The 13,137-nt window shown below is 43.4% G+C and overlaps 1 protein-coding gene across 1 annotated transcript in view; it reads right to left on the bottom strand.

Annotated features, from left to right (window-relative positions):
- LOC119974696 (stonin-1) overlaps positions 1-13,137 on the bottom strand; it is a 183,091-nt gene that overhangs the window by 45,535 nt on the left and 124,419 nt on the right. The window contains exons 7-9 of the mRNA XM_038813834.1: positions 12,874-12,967; positions 9,481-10,124; positions 2,802-3,071 (exon numbers count right to left, since the gene is read on the bottom strand). Coding sequence (XP_038669762.1) covers positions 2,802-3,071; positions 9,481-10,124; positions 12,874-12,967 — 1,008 coding nt within the window. The remainder of the gene's footprint in view (positions 1-2,801; positions 3,072-9,480; positions 10,125-12,873; positions 12,968-13,137) is intronic.

Raw genomic sequence — 13,137 nt, 5'->3', positions numbered from 1 at the left:
GATGTAAAATCGACTTACCACCCACATTACTTGGAAAAGGTCATGTGATGAGACAGCCATGCTTTCCCTTTACTTTTAAAATTCAGCAAGAAGCTGTTTGCAGACAATTCCATCAGAAAGGCATCAAACTAGCTGCAAGTCATCTAGGCAGTCATGGTAATAAACAGCAATATATTGAAGGTGGAGGAAAGACTCCCCCAACCTAGTTTTCCTGAGAACCAACTTCCTGGAAATTCAACAAGAAATCTTGCAGATTACAGACAATCCTCTGCTCCACAAGACCTTCACTTCAAATAAAGCGTCAACTCATTTAAGAAACTACAGTCCTGGCACAAAAGAGACTGAGATAATTATAAGTTCTAACCGTATTGTTTTACCTTAATTTGTATTTACTCTTTGTGCATGTGTGATAGTGTGGCTAAGATGAGTGAGTGAGGTTGCATTTTAAACATCCGGGTTTAAGTATCTGATAATAAATAACTTACTTTATTTTAGAATTCACAAAAAACTTGCTGCTGGAATTATTTAATTGAGATAACCACTTGAGCATAAGAAAATACATCCCTCTTACACAAACATATTGATCATTAGTGGTGAAAGGCAACACAAATTCTGTCTGTGACAATAGAAAACCTGGGCAAGCAAGGACTTCCACTAAAACACTGATCAACTGTACTGGTTTTTTTGTGCGTTCAATGTTTTGTATGCAAAAGCCATTTTCATTCTGAAACTTATTTGCACCAATAATGAAAGAATGGTGACCACAAGAACTAGATGTAGTTTGCAAGAAAATGATTTATGCGATTTCCAAGGCTTCTGTTTTATTTAGAATGGCCAATCCACCTCACCTGCAAATCTTTGAACCGTGGAGGAAACCGGAGCACCCGGAGGAAACCCACGCACACACGGGGAGAACGTGCAGACTCCATACAGACAGTGACCCAAGCCGGGAATCGAACCTGGGACCCTGGAGCTGAAGCAACTGTGCTAACCACTATACTACCGTGCTGCCCTAGCTTGAAAAGCGTAATTTTCAAAAGAAAAACACAGACAATCAAGATACCTGAGAAATTAGTAAGGAAGGCTGTCACACAGAGATTTTGGCCTGGAATTTACAGTATAAAATCGGAGTTAAAAAAAGTAGGTTGATCTCTTTTGCCAAATCTTCAATCTACATCACGTGGAATTGACTGTGAGCTGGAAAAACTGATGGACATGTGCCTACCTCAAACAGATTTTAATGCTCAAGTGCAGTGAGGTCCTGCAGGCCACCTCCCAACATCCTGATACATGGACATTGTCATAGAAACATTTATCATAGAATTCCTACAATGCAGGTGCCATTCTGCCCACCAAGTCTGAAAGAGCACCCTACTAAGCTCATTCCCCTGCCCTAGCCTCGTACTTCCAACAGAACATGCACACCTTTGGATACTAAACAGCAATTTTAGCATGCCCAATCCATTCAACCTGCACATCTTTGGACTGCAGGAGGAAGCCAGAGCACCCGGGGAAACCCACGCAAACACGGGGAGAAAGTGTAAACTCCACAGAGTCAGCCAAGGCCAGAATTAATCCAGGTCCCTGGCACTGTGACGCAGCAGTGCTAACCACTGTGTTGTTTCTTTGTGAAGAGAACATATGTTAATAACATCCATTAAATGGATGTCCAATATTCCTATGCTAAAATAAATATATTAAATATAGTACTGAACGAACACAATAATATTAAGGGAAATATAATTGTTATTCCTAAATCATTTCTCCTTTTTTAATTATGAATTTTTAACCTGTTGACATCTAGATTCATGGAAACCTTTCTGGAATTTCTTTCCTCCAGCATTACCACTTCTGAGGGATATGCAATAGAAAGATCTTCAGAGATACCAGTAAGTTTGGTTGCATTATGTTCACCAACCGGAAACTGCATCCATGCACAGAAGTGATATATAGCACATCGTCAATTGATTAGTGCATGTAGAATTCCCAAAGGAATTTGGAGTAATTGATTCAATGTCACCAATATCACAGGAAAGCCCCACTAGCCACATTATTGGACACCTTCTCAGAATCATCCCAATCCATGTGGATAACTATTTCAGTGGTACTGCATGAAAGGAGGAATGGCAGGGCCTTCAACAGCTAGCACATCCCAATTAGACAATCAGCATAACAACCCCGTTTTAAACCCTGGCACAGGCCATGAGAAAATAGTATTCAACTGATCCTTCTCAGTCTGTTAATGTGGTGTGGGGAGGAGGAAATAAAAGAGAAGAGTGAGAATAAGAGGCCTTGAAGATTGCAAGGCAGTCAGATTTGTTAAAGGGAAAGCAGAGCGCTTTTGCCGAGGTGAAGGGTTTAGAAATACTGCAAGGGAGTTAGAAGTAATTTGATTTAACCCAATCTCATGAGTGTGATGGGTTCTTTGCACCATTACAAGAAGGTAAGTTGTGACCTTTTATGTTAAAACAAATCAAATTATAACTTCTCTATGTTTACCTATTGGCAAAGAGAACTGTCTCACCACAGGTTTGATGAGTGATCAGGTCCTTTATGTTATGGCCAATACAAGGAGATACAGGACAGTGAGTCAACTCCAACAAATGCAAGGCACTCAGACCACGTATGGGAACAACTACTGTACCACAGAAGGTATGTATTTGGCAAGATTGAATTCGAAACATGTACATAAATCTGGAGGGACCCAGATGTTTACTTGGATCAGCACCGGATGAGAATTAGATGTAATTTTCCGTTTTAATAGGAGTCAAAAAGAGAATCAGAATATTTTATATATTTACTTCTTCTATAATTTCTTCTTTAGGTTCTTCATCAAAGCAGTCACTGGAAGTGTCAGCGCTAGAACTATCTTCATCATAACCTTCAAGGGCTTTAAGGTCTTCGGCATCAATAATTCCAAGTATATCATTTTCTTCCACTTCCCGCACGTTACCAATTTCTTCATCAGAAGAAGTGTCATTAGTCCCATCCAGCTGTGGGATGGATGATGCCTCAACCTTCTTTTGCTGATCCTCTGAAGTTCCAGCAACCATCAACAATGTTTCATTTACCTAAATAATAAAATCAACATTTAATTCACTAAAACAAACAATAACCAGCCTGCAAAGCCATTAAATGCTATGGTAAACTCAAGGGGTGAGATCTTCCGGCTGTTCAAGCTGGCAGGATCTTCCGGTCCTCCGACGGCGCACCCCCGCAGCAGGTTTCCTGGCGGTATGGGGTGGATTTAATGGGATATCCCATTGACAGCGGCAGGGCCAGAAGATCTCACCGCCAGTCAATGGCGGGCCACCTCCTGCTGCCGGGAAACACACTTCAGGGAGGCAGAGAATCACGCTAAAGATCTCCAACCTCGTTTAAGGTAGCCTGAATTTATTGTGTGAGAGAATTTGAAAACATATGACTGTAGAAATTACTAAATTACGTTAAAATAGCATTTTTGGAGGGTGGGGTGAGGGGGAAGAGAAGAGAAATTGTCTCTATGGTTCTTTGATCATTTCTGAAGCTACATTTTATGGGAATTTGAGAGGAAGCACAAGGCCCTGGGAGAAAACTCTACAGAAATATCAGCAAAATAGCAACTTAGGGATGTGCAGAAATCCTTGAAGCCTACTTTACTCATCTTGTGGAGGCTGAACATCAACTCTAACACCTCCTCTCCTGGGACCGCAACCTCATCATTGACCACGAAGTCAAACAGTCACTGAACTCACATCCTCTGGAGATCTTCTCTCTCCTCTTCCCACCTCCCAACAGACTCCAAACAGAAAGCCCCACAGCCTGCATCTACTTTTATTTTATTAATTTATACAGGATGTGGGCTTCGCTGGCTCGCCTGCTCATCCCCAATTGCTCAAGAAGGTTGAGGCGAGCTGCCTTCTTGAACTGCTGCAGTCCATAAGTGTAGGTACACCCACTGTGCTATTAGGGAGGAAGTTCCAGGATATTGATCCAGCAACAGTGAAGGAACGGTGATATATTTCCAAGTCAGGATGGTGGTTTTCCCAAGTACCTGTGGCCCTTTCCCTTCTAGCTGGCAGTATAGATATAGAACAGTACAGCACAGAACAGGCCCTTCGGCCCTCGATGTTGGGCCGAGCAATGATCACCCTACTTAAACCCACGTAACCCGTAACCCAACAATCCCCCCATTAACCTTACACTACGGGCAATTTAGCATGGCCAATCCACCTAACCCGCACATCTTTGGACTGTGGGAGGAAACCGGAGCACCCGGAGGAAACCCACGCACACACGGGGAGGACGTGCAGACTCCACACAGACAGTGACCCGGCCGGGAATCGAACCTGGGACCCTGGAGCTGTGAAGCATTGATGCTAACCACCATGCTACCGTGAGGCCCGGATTGTGGTTGTGGATTTGGAAGGTGCTGCCTGAGGAGCCGTGGTGAGTTCCTGCAGCGCATCTTTTAGATGGTGCACATTGCTACTACTGTGTGTCAGTGGTGGAGGGTGAATGTTTCTGGAAGAGATGCCAATCAAGCAAGCTTCTTTGTTGGAAGTGTTGTTGGTGCTGCATTCATTCAGGCAAGTAGCGGGCATTCCATCATAATTCTGACTTGTGCCTTGTAGTTGGACAGGGTTTGGGGAGTCAGGAGGTGAGTTGCTCACCCCAGGATTCTTAGCCTCTGACCTGCTCTTATAGGCACAGCATTTATATGGATAGTCCAGTTCAGTTTCTGGTCAATGGTAACCCCCAGGATGTTGATAATGGGGGATTCAGTGATGGTAATGAATATCAAGGGGTGATGGTTTGATTGTCTCTTATTGGAGGTGGCCATTGCCTAGCAAACATTACTTGCCACTTGTCAGTCCAAGCCTGGATATTGCGCAGGTCTTGTTGCATTTGCACATCGACTGCTACAGTGATTTGACCAGTGAATGGTGCTAAACATTGCACAATCATCAGCGAACATCCTCACATCTGACCTTATGTTGGAAGGAAGGTCATTGATCAAGATGGTTGGGCCTTGATCTCTTTCCGCATGAACACGTGCAGTGATGTCTCGGGACTGAGATGACAGACCTCCAACAACCACAACCATCTTCCTTTGGGATTTGGAGTTGAAAATGTCACCCCAAATCCCATTGACTAGGGCTCCTTGATGCCATACTCAATCAAATGCTGCCGTGATGTCAAGGGCAGTCACTCTCACCTCGCCTCTGGCATTCAGCTCTTTTGTCCATGTTTGAACCAAGTCTGTAATGCGATCAGGATCTGAGTGACCTCAGCGGAACCTAACTGATCATTATGAACAGGTTATTGCTAAGTAAGTGCCGCTTAATTAGTCCTTCCATCACAGATAATTAAGAATAGATCGATAGGGTGGTAATTTGCCAGTCTGGATTGATCCTGCTTTGTGTGTACAGGACATACCTCGGCAATTTTCAATAATGCCAACTAGATGCCAGTGTTGGACCTGTATTGGAACAGCTTGGCTAGGAGTACGCCAGGTTCTGGAGCACAAGTCTTCAGGACTATTGCCAGGATTTTTTTTAAAGGCTCATAGATTTTGCAGTATCCGTTCCCATTTGCCATTTCTTGACATCACTTGGGGCGAATTGAATTGGCTGAAGACTGGCATCTGTGATGCTGGGGGCCACTGGAGACCAACCACTCTGCACTTCTGGCTGAGGATTATTGCAAATAATCAGACTTGCCTTTTGCACAGATGAGCTGGTCTCCTCCATTATTCATAGAATCATAGAATACTTACAGTGCCGAAGGAGGCCATTCAGCCCATCGGGTCTACCCAGACCAACCCATGAGATTCATATACCGTATATACTCGCGTATCCTTCGATCTCGCATATCATGCGACCCCTAAATTTTCGTCCCCAAAACATGATTTTATGGTATACCTCATGTATCATGCGAGTCACTTTTTTGGAAATTAATTTTGGAAACTAAAACTTCCAAATGGTATAATTGTGTGTGGTTTCTGCAGAGTGGATTCTGCTGTGAAAGCTGTTCGCGATTCGAACAGCTTTCCAGCTGGCTTTACTAGCGTCGTTCAGCCACTTGCCGTTTCCATTCATAAAAACATGAATGGAAACGTCAAGTGGCTGAACATCTTCCCATCAGAATACTACTCTTCAGATTTTGACCACAGCATTCTGATGGGAAGATGTTCAGCCACTTGACGTTTCCATTCATGTTTTTATGAATGGAAACGGCAAGTGGCTGAACAACGCTAGTAAAGCCAGCTGGAAAGCTGTTCGAACAGCTTTCACAGCAGAATCCACTCTTCCCATCTGAATACTACTCTTCAGATTTTGACCACAGCATTCTGATGGGAAGATGTTCAGCCACTTGACGTTTCCATTCATGTTTTTATGAATGGAAACGACAAGTGGCTGAACGACGCTAGTAAAGCCAGCTGGATGCTATGTGACTTATCTTGGCCAGCATTTCACACCCGCGATTTTTGTACCTTGCATATCATGCGACCCCCGAAATTTAGGCTTCAAATTAGGTGCTCAAAAGTCGCATGTTACACGAGTATATACGGTATGTAGGCCATTTCAGAATGCATTCAAGAGTCAACCACATTGCTGTGGGTCTGGAGTCACAGGTAGGCCAGAACAGGTGAGGCTGGCAGATTTCCTTCCCTAAAGGATATTAGTGAACCAGCTGGCTTTTTTTTACGACAATCGACAATCTCCAACCACCACCAATCTTCTCTGGCTGGCTGAATTTGTTCTTACATTGAACAACCTTTCTTTTGACTATTCTCACTTCCTCAAAATGAGGAGTGCAGCTATAGGAATCTGTGCAGGCCCTGTCAATGTCTGCCTTTTCATTGGATAGTTGGAACTTCCATTGTTCCAGTCGTCAATATATTTTATAAGCTCACCCACAGTTACATTCATTACACTCCCTCTCATCCCACATCCTGCAAAGACATTATTCCATTCTCCTAGCTTCTCAATCTCTTCCGATGGTGACACCTTCCATACTAGTGCTTCTGATGTTATTTCCTTTTTCCTCAAATTATATTTCTTCTTCACCATGGTTAATTTCCCACACTTTTGCTCTCAGACCCTCTCTATTCCAGAAACACAAAAGGATCCCTCTTGTCCTCACCTTCCATTCCATCAGCCTCCAGTTTCAAGAGAATAAGCTCTGCAATCTACACCACCTCCACCTTGATGCTAATGCCACACATCATCAGCTCTGCTCCCCTTTCAACACTCCAAAGGGAATTCTCTCCTGCCACCAAAAAGGTTAGTGGGGAATGCACGCCCACCAACATTGGCTGCCCTGCAGCCATTTAATGCTCCGTAGAACGTTAATTCGCTGGAGCCAGGACTCCTGCCCTGCACTTGGGAGGAAGAGCCCCTCAGAGAGCCATCAGTGAATCTGATTGGTTGGTAGGTCTAGTATCCCAGCAACATCACTGGGAGTTGTGTCGAATCACATGTCTGTGCTGGGACCTCAGGACAAAGGTAAGCATGGGAGACACGCGGCGGAATCATATTGGAGATCCTGGAGGGAACAAGTGAGTGGGGTTCATGTTGGAAAGTCAGGAGGGTTTGGGAGGCTGCACCCAAGGTGCGCACACCAATCGGAGGCTCAGAGTAAGATTACCGGCCAGGCCCCTCTCTATCCCTGTCCTCCTCACTCCAGCCTCAGAATTCTGGCCGGATGGGAAGCCATCCTTCAGTACCTAATAATTGGTCACAGTGGCCTCAGTTGAGGCAAGATCAGGAAGGGAGGCAGTGGGAAGATCACCTGGTGAATTCTTACAGGCTGCACACCTACAAACTCACCAGCGGGGACCTGTGAGATTCTGTCCCAGGATCCACTCTTCAATCTCCCCTAAAACCTGCTCCCCTTCCCATGTTACATTCCTATGCACCCCAGTCCAACGCCGGCATCTCCACATCATGGCTACCATTGACACCACATTCCTATGCAAACATAGGAGATGCAACTTTTACCCTTTCACCTCCCCCCTTCCCACTGCCTGGGCTACAAACATTCCTTTCAGATGAAACGGCAAGTTCATTCTTTCACTTTAGTGTACTGTCCCCTCTACATTTGGGAGACAAAACTCAGATTGGGTGATTGTTTTACTGAACATAGCCATTCAGCCCACAAGTGCGACCCTGAGCTTCTAATTACTTGCTATTTTAATTCTAAGTCCCATTCCCTCAGCCTCAACACTAATGAAGCTTGGCAAGTGCATTATCAAACAAAGGGCAGCACGGTGGGGCAGTGCTTAGCACTGCTGCCTCACGGCGACGAGGTCCCAGGTTCGTTCCCGGTCACGAGTCACTGTCCGTGCAGAGTTTGCACATTCTAGCCGGGTCTGAGTGGGTTTCACCCCCACAACCCAAAGATGTGCAGGGTAGGTGGATTGGCCATGCTAAATTGCCCCTTAATTGGAAAAAATCAATTGGGTACAAAAGTAAAGTGCATTATCAAACAAAACTTGGCACTGAGCCACTTAAGGAGATATCAGGGTAGATTACCGTAAGCATGATTAAAGTGTTATGTTTTTATGAAGGATCTTAAATTTCAGTTGATCAACCAGGAGTCAATGTTGATCAGTCAGCAAAGGGGTTTTGGGTGAATCAGACTAGGTGCGAGTTAGGATACAGGCCGGTATTGGATAACTTAATGGGATGTCAGTTAGGAATGCACTGCAGGCACGTTCTCCCTGTGTCTGCTTGGGTTTTCTCCGGTGCTCCGGTTTCCTCTCACAGGCCAAAGATATGCAAGTTAGGTGGATTGACCATGCTAAGTTGCCCCAGGGTTAGGTGGAGTTAAGGGGATAGGGTGGGGGGGTGCTCTTTCAGAGGGACGGTCCAGACTTGATGGGCTGAATGGCCTCCTTCTGCACTGCTTCTAATAGTTAAATCTAGAGGTAACAACGGCAATACATGAGGGTTTCAGCATCCTTGAGCTGAGCCTGGGTTAGAGTTAGAGAAGTGGAAGCGGGAGACAACATAGATAAACGTTTGCGAGCTTGAGCAACAACCTTGTGCACTAACAGTCAGTTCAACATCTTTAGATCATAACCACTGCTCCCAATTTTCAGACAACAGCTGCTAGTTGATTCCCTTGTTGCCATTTACAGCTTCTCTAGACACACCTTTTTGCCCATACTTGTTTCATCACTGCCTCAATTTGCCTTGCACACTCATTCTTTTCTGTCAAAAGCCGAGCTTCTTTGCAATCTAGGTGATGTATCTGAACCCCAAGATAAGCTCCCAACTTCTAGCGTCCAGGATTAATGTGAAATAATTAGTTACATTTTTTGCCGCGTTTGTATTTTTAAGCAAATAGAAACAGTATAATCCACAACAAAACAGCCATTTGTGCCTCTACTTCTCAATTTCCATAAACTGCAGCTTCTGACAACCAGATGTAAAATATTAAATTCTGTATATTAATAAGTCTTTCAAGATTCATTTTTCTAGGCACTATTACCTGAGGTGCAAACCGTTGAACCACACACTGCTCAGAAACACAATGTGTGATATTTGCTCCTTCGTTTTGTTCAGATGCTTGATTTTGTACAACAAGCGTATGTGCTGGAGGAACCCTGTCTGAATCTTGAATTAACAGATGTGGAGTCTGTCCTGTGGTTGTTTGTTCTTCTGCAGACTGCTCTAGTTGAGTTGGCTGTGTGGATACTACATGTTGCTGTGTTAGCGTTCCTGTATTTGCTGCGGGCTGTCTCTGAATAATAATAGGTGGCCCTGGCTGCACCCCCATCCCAGAGTGTTGTAAGACTACCTGTTTCACTGTACCCTGTTGTTGAATGTATACATGCCTTGACATACCAGGCTGCTGCAGGACAGACTGATTAGTTACATCAAAAGATTGGTTTGTCAGCAACTGATGTGTGGAAACATGACCTGAATTGGATTGTTGAAGTGTGGGTGCTTGGTCTTGGGAAGACTGCTGAATGGCATGCGCCTGACCCGAAACTGAGTTTTGCTGGATAAGAGCTGTCTGCCCCGTAACTGTATTTACTTGGTGAATGAAATGACGAACAGGCTGCTGGAAATATTTCTGGCCAGCAGCACTTTGGGTGACCATTACTGGTACATTGACCTTATACATATGACCTAGAAAAGACAAAGATTGAAGAGAATCAATGACAACATCAGGGGGCAGAATAGGATCACAAAATGCTGTACGAGCAACATCACAGCAGGGTGAATACAATTCTAACAGCAAAAACAATGCTGTTTTCACAAAAATATGCAAAATAGTAGAACATTATCTGAGAATTTTACATAAGGCAAGTCAATCTACTGATCATTGCCTTCCCGAAGCACTAGAGTATCTTATTGTGAGAGATGTCAATAGTAGAAATAAAACAAGACTAACATTCATAACTAAGTGAATAAAGGCTTTGCACAGGGCTAATAAAATTGATCAAATAAACAAGGAGCAACAGCAGAGATAAATATGGGTTTTCATTCGATTGAAAAATAAGATTCAAAAAGGAGAAAACTGTCTATTGAATACATTGGTATAAAAATTACGACCAGATAGCAAAAAAGTCTCTCCCCCTCCCCAATTAGTCCCCTTTCAAATTCAAATCCCATCTTCCTCCTTTTTTTAAGAAACAACAGGGTGAAATCAGTCTTTTGCCAGCAGCATGAAACAGATGATATCAAATCAGCTACAAAGCAACTGACTATTCTGCACCAGAAGCAGCTGATCGGTCCAACATTCACTTCTAGAAAGCCACAGCAATTCAAACATTGCATGGAATGCGGAGATAACCCCATTATGAGTTAACCATCATCTATAGTTTAACTTAAATGCACTTAGAGATCAAACTTTTTGATGCACAATAGAGACTCTGGAATCCAAGGCAAAGTGGCACATTAAATCCAAAATTGGCAGAGAGGCAGGAAGCAGGGGTTAATGGTAAAGGAACTTTTCTGTAACTGGAAATCTGTATCCACTGGGGATCCGCAGAGCTTGGTGCTAAGGCCCTTGCTATTTGTGGTGTATATTAATGATTTGAACTTAAATGTAAGGGGTATGATCAATAGTTTGCAGATGGCACAAAAATTGGTAGGGTGGTAAATAGTGATGGACTGGTCAGGTGGTACATAGTGATGGACTGGTCAGGTGGGCAGAGCAGTGGCAAATGGAATTCAACCCGGAAAAGTGAGGTCATGCACTTGGGGAGGGCTGACAAGGCAAAAGCTTTCACAATGAATGGTCGGACCCTGGAAAGTATTGAAGATCAGAAGGATCTTGATGTGCATATCCCACAGATCCCTGAACGGTAGCACAGTGGTTAGCACTGTTGTTTCACAGCACTTGGGATCCAGGTTTGATTCCCGGCTTGGGTCACTGTGCGGAATCTGCACATTCTCCCTGTGTCTACGGGGGTTTCCTCCCACAAGTCCTGAAAGACGTGCTTGTAGATGAATTGGACATTCTGAATTCTCCCTCAAAGTGGCGACGAGGGGATTTTCACAGTAATTTCATTGCAGTGTTAATGTAAGCCTACTTGTGAACTAATAAAGATTATTATTATAAGTGGCAGGTAGAGATGATGATTAAGACAACATACAGGATACTTGCCTTTATTAGGCGAGGCATAGAATAAGGGAGATCATGCTGGAAATGTGCAAAATGCTGATTAGGCCACAACTGGGGTACAGTGTGCAGTTCTGGTCACCACATTGTAGGAAGGATATGATTACATCAGAGACAGTGCAGAAATTTACCAGGATGCTGCTTGAGCTGGAGGGTCTGAGTTATGAGGAGAGATTGGATTGGCTGTGGCTGTTTTTATTCGAGCAGCAAAGATTGAGAGCGAACTTTATAGAGGTGTATAATATCATGAGGAGAATAGATAGGGTGGATGTGAAGGTACTTTCTCCGTTAATAGAGGGGGCAATAACTAGAGGACATAAATTTAACTTAAGAGGTAGAAGGGTAAGAGGGGAATTGAGGAGAAACATTTTCACCCAGAGGCTGGTCAGAGTTTGGAACTCACTGCCTGAAAGATGGTTGAGTCAGAAACTCTCGTAACATAAGAAGTGTTTGGATAGTTGTTTGCACTATCATGGAGGCTGTGAGCCAAGTGTTGGAAAATGGGATAGTGTAGTCAGATTTTTGTTGACTGGCATGAACATGATGGGCCAAACGGCCTCCTGCTGTGCTGTAAACATCTATGACTCTAAAATAACAGAAGCTCACAGAAAAAAACAAAAAACTCTTCAGTTGCTAAATTGGGAAAAGCAATTCCTTTGAACATGATTTGAAATTTGAGTGCTGTTAAGGAACATCATTTTTTCTAATTACATCCATCATTCCAAAATTTTCTCTAAATCAGTACTGTACATACTCAGCAGGTAGCCAGAAAGCAAATAGTGCAGTAATTAGCATTCTCATTTAGTTTTAAACTAGGTACAATTTTGTACCTTTGGAGGTTATATTTACTGTGGTTACTCTCCATGGTGCTGCAGTAAAATTATTAAATTGCCATTTGTTTTCCTAGCTTCAGAAAGATAAAGGTTGGAGAATTTACAACCCTAGAGATCTGATAACAATTGGGTTTTTTTTGTGTGTGTATTTTAAAGTGTTGTATGAATATTGTTCTGGATCTACATTTTGTGCCAATAAAAACTATTTATGCATTGAATGAGTTTGATTCATGAGCTTGTCTGGGCAGATAAATACATCTCCTTACAACTGCTCCAGCCACAAATTATGTGCAACCGAGGGAGACTGGAGAGTAAATTGTATAATTCCGATTCACAAAAACAAGGCAGACAATCCAATTAACATTGGAAAAAAAACATAATAGATTTACTGGAGAAATGAGGAATACAAAAGACTTGCCTGAAGCAGTCTGTAAGGTAACTCCAGCAGGAACTTGGATTGGAAGACCAATGCCAGAAGGTAATGTAAGAGTAGTTGTAGTTCCTGAAGCGTTCTACAAGATTAATATGATAGTTATTTACTACAAGGAAAATCTTAACGTCAGCTCATGACTCTCTGACCGGCCTTCAGGTCAGTCAGTCCGGAGCATCAATATCCATGTTACTTTAGACACTCAGAACATACAAGGCCCACACAAACTATGTCAGGTCTGCAACTCCAGAT

The sequence above is a fragment of the Scyliorhinus canicula genome, chromosome 1, assembly GCF_902713615.1.
Source record: "Scyliorhinus canicula chromosome 1, sScyCan1.1, whole genome shotgun sequence".
NCBI classification, from domain to species: Eukaryota; Metazoa; Chordata; class Chondrichthyes; order Carcharhiniformes; family Scyliorhinidae; genus Scyliorhinus; species Scyliorhinus canicula.
Note: the sequence above shows the minus strand (reverse complement) of the source record. Positions and strands in the feature narration are given on the sequence as shown.